General features: G+C 42.2%; 1 protein-coding gene across 12 annotated transcripts in view; it reads left to right on the top strand.

Annotated features, from left to right (window-relative positions):
- Positions 1-92: 92 nt before the first annotated feature.
- Positions 93-4,487, top strand: part of git2a (G protein-coupled receptor kinase interacting ArfGAP 2a) — a 14,258-nt gene continuing 9,863 nt past the window's right edge. For 11 of the 12 annotated variants that reach the window (XM_035659199.1, XM_035659189.1, XM_035659188.1 and 8 more), the window contains exons 1-5: positions 93-267; positions 3,509-3,642; positions 3,917-4,029; positions 4,171-4,276; positions 4,377-4,463. In XM_035659199.1, the coding sequence (XP_035515092.1) occupies positions 216-267; positions 3,509-3,642; positions 3,917-4,029; positions 4,171-4,276; positions 4,377-4,463 (492 nt within the window). In that variant the 5' untranslated portion in view covers positions 93-215. Of the gene's footprint in view, positions 268-2,349; positions 2,410-3,508; positions 3,643-3,916; positions 4,030-4,170; positions 4,277-4,376; positions 4,464-4,487 lie in introns of those variants that run through there. The other variant, XM_035659193.1, reaches the window with a different exon arrangement.

The raw sequence follows: 4,487 nt of genomic DNA, 5'->3' as shown, positions 1-4,487 counted from the left end.
GTGGCCCTCTCTCTCTCTCACTCTCCCTCTCGCCCCCATAGACACAAACTGACGGAGAAGTTGATTAGGAGCAGCTCTAAATATATCCTCCACCTCCTCCACCTCCTCCTCCACCTCCTCCTCCTCCTCCACCACTCACACACACACAGGAATCAATGGTTAGCATAACGTAACGGAGATAGTCTTGCTTCTTTTATTTCTTCCTCTAGTAAAGGATGTCTAAACGCCTGCGAAACACTGAGCTCTGCGCCGACTGCAATGTTCCGGGTAAGCACATTCACACTCTCCCTTTGCAGAAAGTGTTTTAGCTGCGAGCTGTTTGTTTTATTCCCTGACGTTTGAAGCCTTGCACTTCACCCTTCGGGCTTAAATCAGATTATCAGTGCTGGCCCACGCTGCTTGCTTCTTCTTCACAGTCAGATATGCACTGTTGCTGCTGACAGCTCTCTAACGTTATAGCTCAGTTGCTGAGGATCCAATTAGACTTAAAAGCAGCTGTCTTTTTTTTATTTTTTAAACTGTTTCTATCCGGGTTTAGTGGCGACCCCCAGACTGAAGTGGCATTATATTCAATGCAACAATGATAAACTGTACAATCAACCTAAACAGTGGATGCAATAACTGCAGGAAGTTCTAGCAGATTATTTCATGTCAATATTGGATATTTTAATACAATTCTGTCTGTATTATGTATTTTCTTAAACTATGATTACAATAGGCTTATTCTCTTTTACAAGTGCAGTGTTTTCTTCCCTGACACTTCATATTTTGTTGTTTTAACTTCTTCTCTAATGCAGGACGAGGCTGCTTAGCAGAAGTAATAGTCTAAACTTTTAAAAAAATGCAATTTATTTAAGTTTTCTAAACAGAAATGAACAAAATGCTGAGATACAGGCCTATTTGAGTTTTTCACACCCCTTAAAATCAAGAAGGCCTCTTGAGGAAGCTTTGGCTTTGGGAACCACTTGCTCTAAATAATCAGGCAGGCGGTTTTTGGTGTAATTTCACAGGTTGGTCATCGTCCCAGGTATCAAACACTTTGTACATTAGAAATACTGTCTGTGACATGCAGACGTTTCCAGCAGATTAGAAATTGAATCACCCCTTATGAGATATCATCTGCTGTGTAAGCTCTCTGGCATGTCTGAAGTACAACTAGGATGACTGCATCATTCAGAAAAAGTCAGTGGGTACAGTGGTCTCCGGTCATGGTGCTTCTTCGTACACCACACGGGGATGTTGGTAGTAAAAGAAAACCCAGACGCCATGTCGACAATGGAAGACTGAACTTTTGTCGATAGATTTTCTTGATGAGGAGTGATTGAATGACGAAATTCCTAATAGTCTGGATTTTTCCTCCACTGATCCTGTGAATTACGGAGAAATAAGTGTGTTTTTATTTTAATATTGTGAAGATAGTGAAGTGAAAAGCAGAAATAACCTTTTACATCCTAAAGCCACATCTAAAAAACTGTCAGATTGAAGTCGTCAGTGTACTACCTGCATCGATTGGTAGCAGATTTATTCTCTTATATCCAGATCAAATGAAGACAACTTAATCCTGTGTGTGTTACATAACCTCAGAGAAAAACCAGCATCTTCTAACAGATTGTTTGTTTTAAATCGTATTAAGAAATTAAAATTAAGCGTACAGTCATCAAACGTCTCTGGGAAAGCCGAAGAAGTGATAGTTGCATCAGGTGTTCCTTCAAGTCCCGTTAATATAGAAATGACGTGATGTTTTTCAGCAGGCACAGGAAGCAAAACAGGATGCTGAGCAGTGGACCACATGGTTTCAATGCAGAAGAGATTTCTTTTTTTTCTACTGTGGCACCAACACAGGTGTTATAACTGTAAGAGAGAGAGAGAGAATAAAAAAAATCTTGTCTATTGCACAAAGATAATCAAGAAAAACAATGAGTCTGTTAAATATTCAGCACCTTGTCTCTCATCATGTTATTCCAACCAGTTAAAGCCCTCAGGTCTCCACAGCAGCTGGCCTGGGTTGCCCCTCCGTACAACTGTTACCAGTTGTTGGGTGTGAATATTTTTAGAGTTTCAAGATGTGGTATTAAATTTAGCAGCACTTGTTGAGGAAAGGGTAAAAGAGGCATGTCAGCACCACCTCTCAGGGTCTCGGCGGGGAGTAAATTAGGAGGAGACGCTGAAAAAACGAGAACTTGACCAGCAACCCCCAGCAGCTGTTCCTCCTACACCTCAGCTGCTGCTAAGACACTCACAGTCGTCACTGTCCGCCCTGTCACAGTGCCAGACACTCAATCTGCTTAACAGTTTATTGGCTATCAAGAGTGTCATATGAATTTACAGTATTTTTGGTCTTGAGATGTCTGCTGCCAGAAGAGTCTCGCTCATAAACGGCAGACGGCACAACTCTGACATTTGTGTTAGGTAAAGAATTCTAAATAGGTCAAGGTTAAGTAAACGTATTTATTTTGGTCGCAGTGTATTCCGTATCCTGTAAGTGCACTCTGTCTCAGTTTCTAACGCCGTGCATTTCCTGAATATGCTGCACTCACATTCTTGATAGCATTTCTCTGTCATTTTTTTTTTTTGCTGTGTTTTCAAAGAGGAAGCCGCTCTGTTACTCAACAATAAGGTTGAGGTGCTTCAACCTACTACTGCTTGTCTTCACTTCCTTTTTAGACAAGCATAGCTGCGTCTAAATTTGGGCTCAATAAAGGCCATAAATGCTTATTATGGCTACCGTTGCTACTGCCCACTGGGGGTTTGGCTTCTATTAAAATTGTGTTTGTCTGCATGTCGTCTGAGAGCTTCCTCCGAGGCATGTTGTGCCCCACATTGTGTTAACTGTTTGTGTTACATTAGCCTAAAAAATGGGTCCAGCTGGTCTGAGCTGGACAGTTAGTCTCAGAGGCTTTAAAGGACAGGAGTGGCATCATGCTGTATTTTCTTTATCGTCAAAAAAATCTCATGAAAAGACCAAGGCCAATAATTTTTTAGTCTCTTTCTTTCAGGATGTTTTCCTTCTCTGTCTGTGGCACTCACCCTCCAATCAGTCCCAGTCTTTTTAATGAAGACGTACATTTTTAAAAATAGGTCAGAAATATGAAAATATTTGTTATGGACTATTTTCAGCCGTGGATTATCATCATGGATTTGGTGCTGCGAGCCTTGTCCTTTAAACGCCTGTCTGTAGTAGTTTCAACACCATAAGTTTCTCAGGATCCTGTCAGCGAGGAACAGAGAAAAAGGAGAAGTTACGACTCACATTAGCATCATGTCAGTGACTTGAAAAATGGTTCTGAATGTGAAGAGAGGATATGACTTGTGATAGCTTTCTAACTGACTGCCGAGAATATCTACAGCTAAAGAGAGACTCAATCAGACCTGTGAGAGCTGCAGGATACAATATTTTACTTTTAGCTACTCCTTAAATGACACCTCGTCATGTCATCAGTTGTGAGTCATCAATTAGATCTCTGCAAGTGTCTTGATTTTCACTTTGTGGTTTTCTCTTCCTTCCCAGAGCCTCGCTGGGCCTCGGTGAACAGGGGGGTGTTGATTTGCGATGAGTGCTGCAGCGTTCATCGAAGTCTGGGCAGACACAGCTCACAAGTCCGCCACCTGACGCACACACCGTGGCCTTCCACGCAGCTGCAGGTAAAAACACAACACAGGACGGGAAGAGGCTGAGTTGTCGCTCCTGAAACGCCTCAAGATCACGTTATCTCTGCACACAATCTGCAGTATAATATTCAGCAGGCCTGTATCTTAAGATAAATGTGTTGACAGTTGTACATCAGATCCCACTGAGGTGCATTGATTTTGTCCGAATATAGAAAGTGCTTGTTCAGGAAAGGAACTGCCAGTCAGCATTCTGCAGTCTAAATCAATGGGACACGTTTTACAGGTTTCTTTTTTCATTTCCCCCTAGATGGTTCAGACATTATACAGCAATGGTGCAAATTCAATATGGGAGCACTCTCTTCTGGACCCTGCGTCTGTGATGAGTGGAAAACGCAAGGCCAACCCTCAGGACAAACTGCAGTGAGTTCTTGTTCCCTATACTTTATTTAATAAGCAAAAAAATGTGATTGTTGAGCGTCCAAGTTTAGCATGTGCCACTCACTCACCGGCTGCCTCTCTCTTTCTGTTTGAACCTCCACGTTTCACACTGTCCCAAAAAAGCCCGAACAAATCAGAGTTTATCAGAGCCAAATATCAAATGCTGGCATTTGTCCATCGCATGCCTTGCCGGGAGGATGACAGCTCAACAGCCAAGGATTTAAGTAAGGTGAGGAGAAACAGCTGCTCACAGTGATTAGGAGAATGCTGGAACTTGTTCTTGTGCAAAGCTTCATTAATTCATAATGATACTTGTCTTTTCTTTCCAGCAACTCCACTCAAGTGTACGGACCGGGAATCTCGAGACTTGTCTGAGGTTGCTATCCCTGGGAGCACAAGCTAATTTTTTTCACCCCGTAAGATTCACCTGCTGTATTTAA

This window comes from Morone saxatilis, unplaced genomic scaffold (assembly GCF_004916995.1).
Source record: "Morone saxatilis isolate NCDOM2014 unplaced genomic scaffold, NCSU_SB_2.0 Contig16, whole genome shotgun sequence".
Lineage (NCBI taxonomy): Eukaryota > Metazoa > Chordata > Actinopteri > Moronidae > Morone > Morone saxatilis.
The sequence above is the reverse complement of the archived record's forward strand: the minus strand, read 5'-3'. Positions and strand labels throughout refer to the sequence as shown.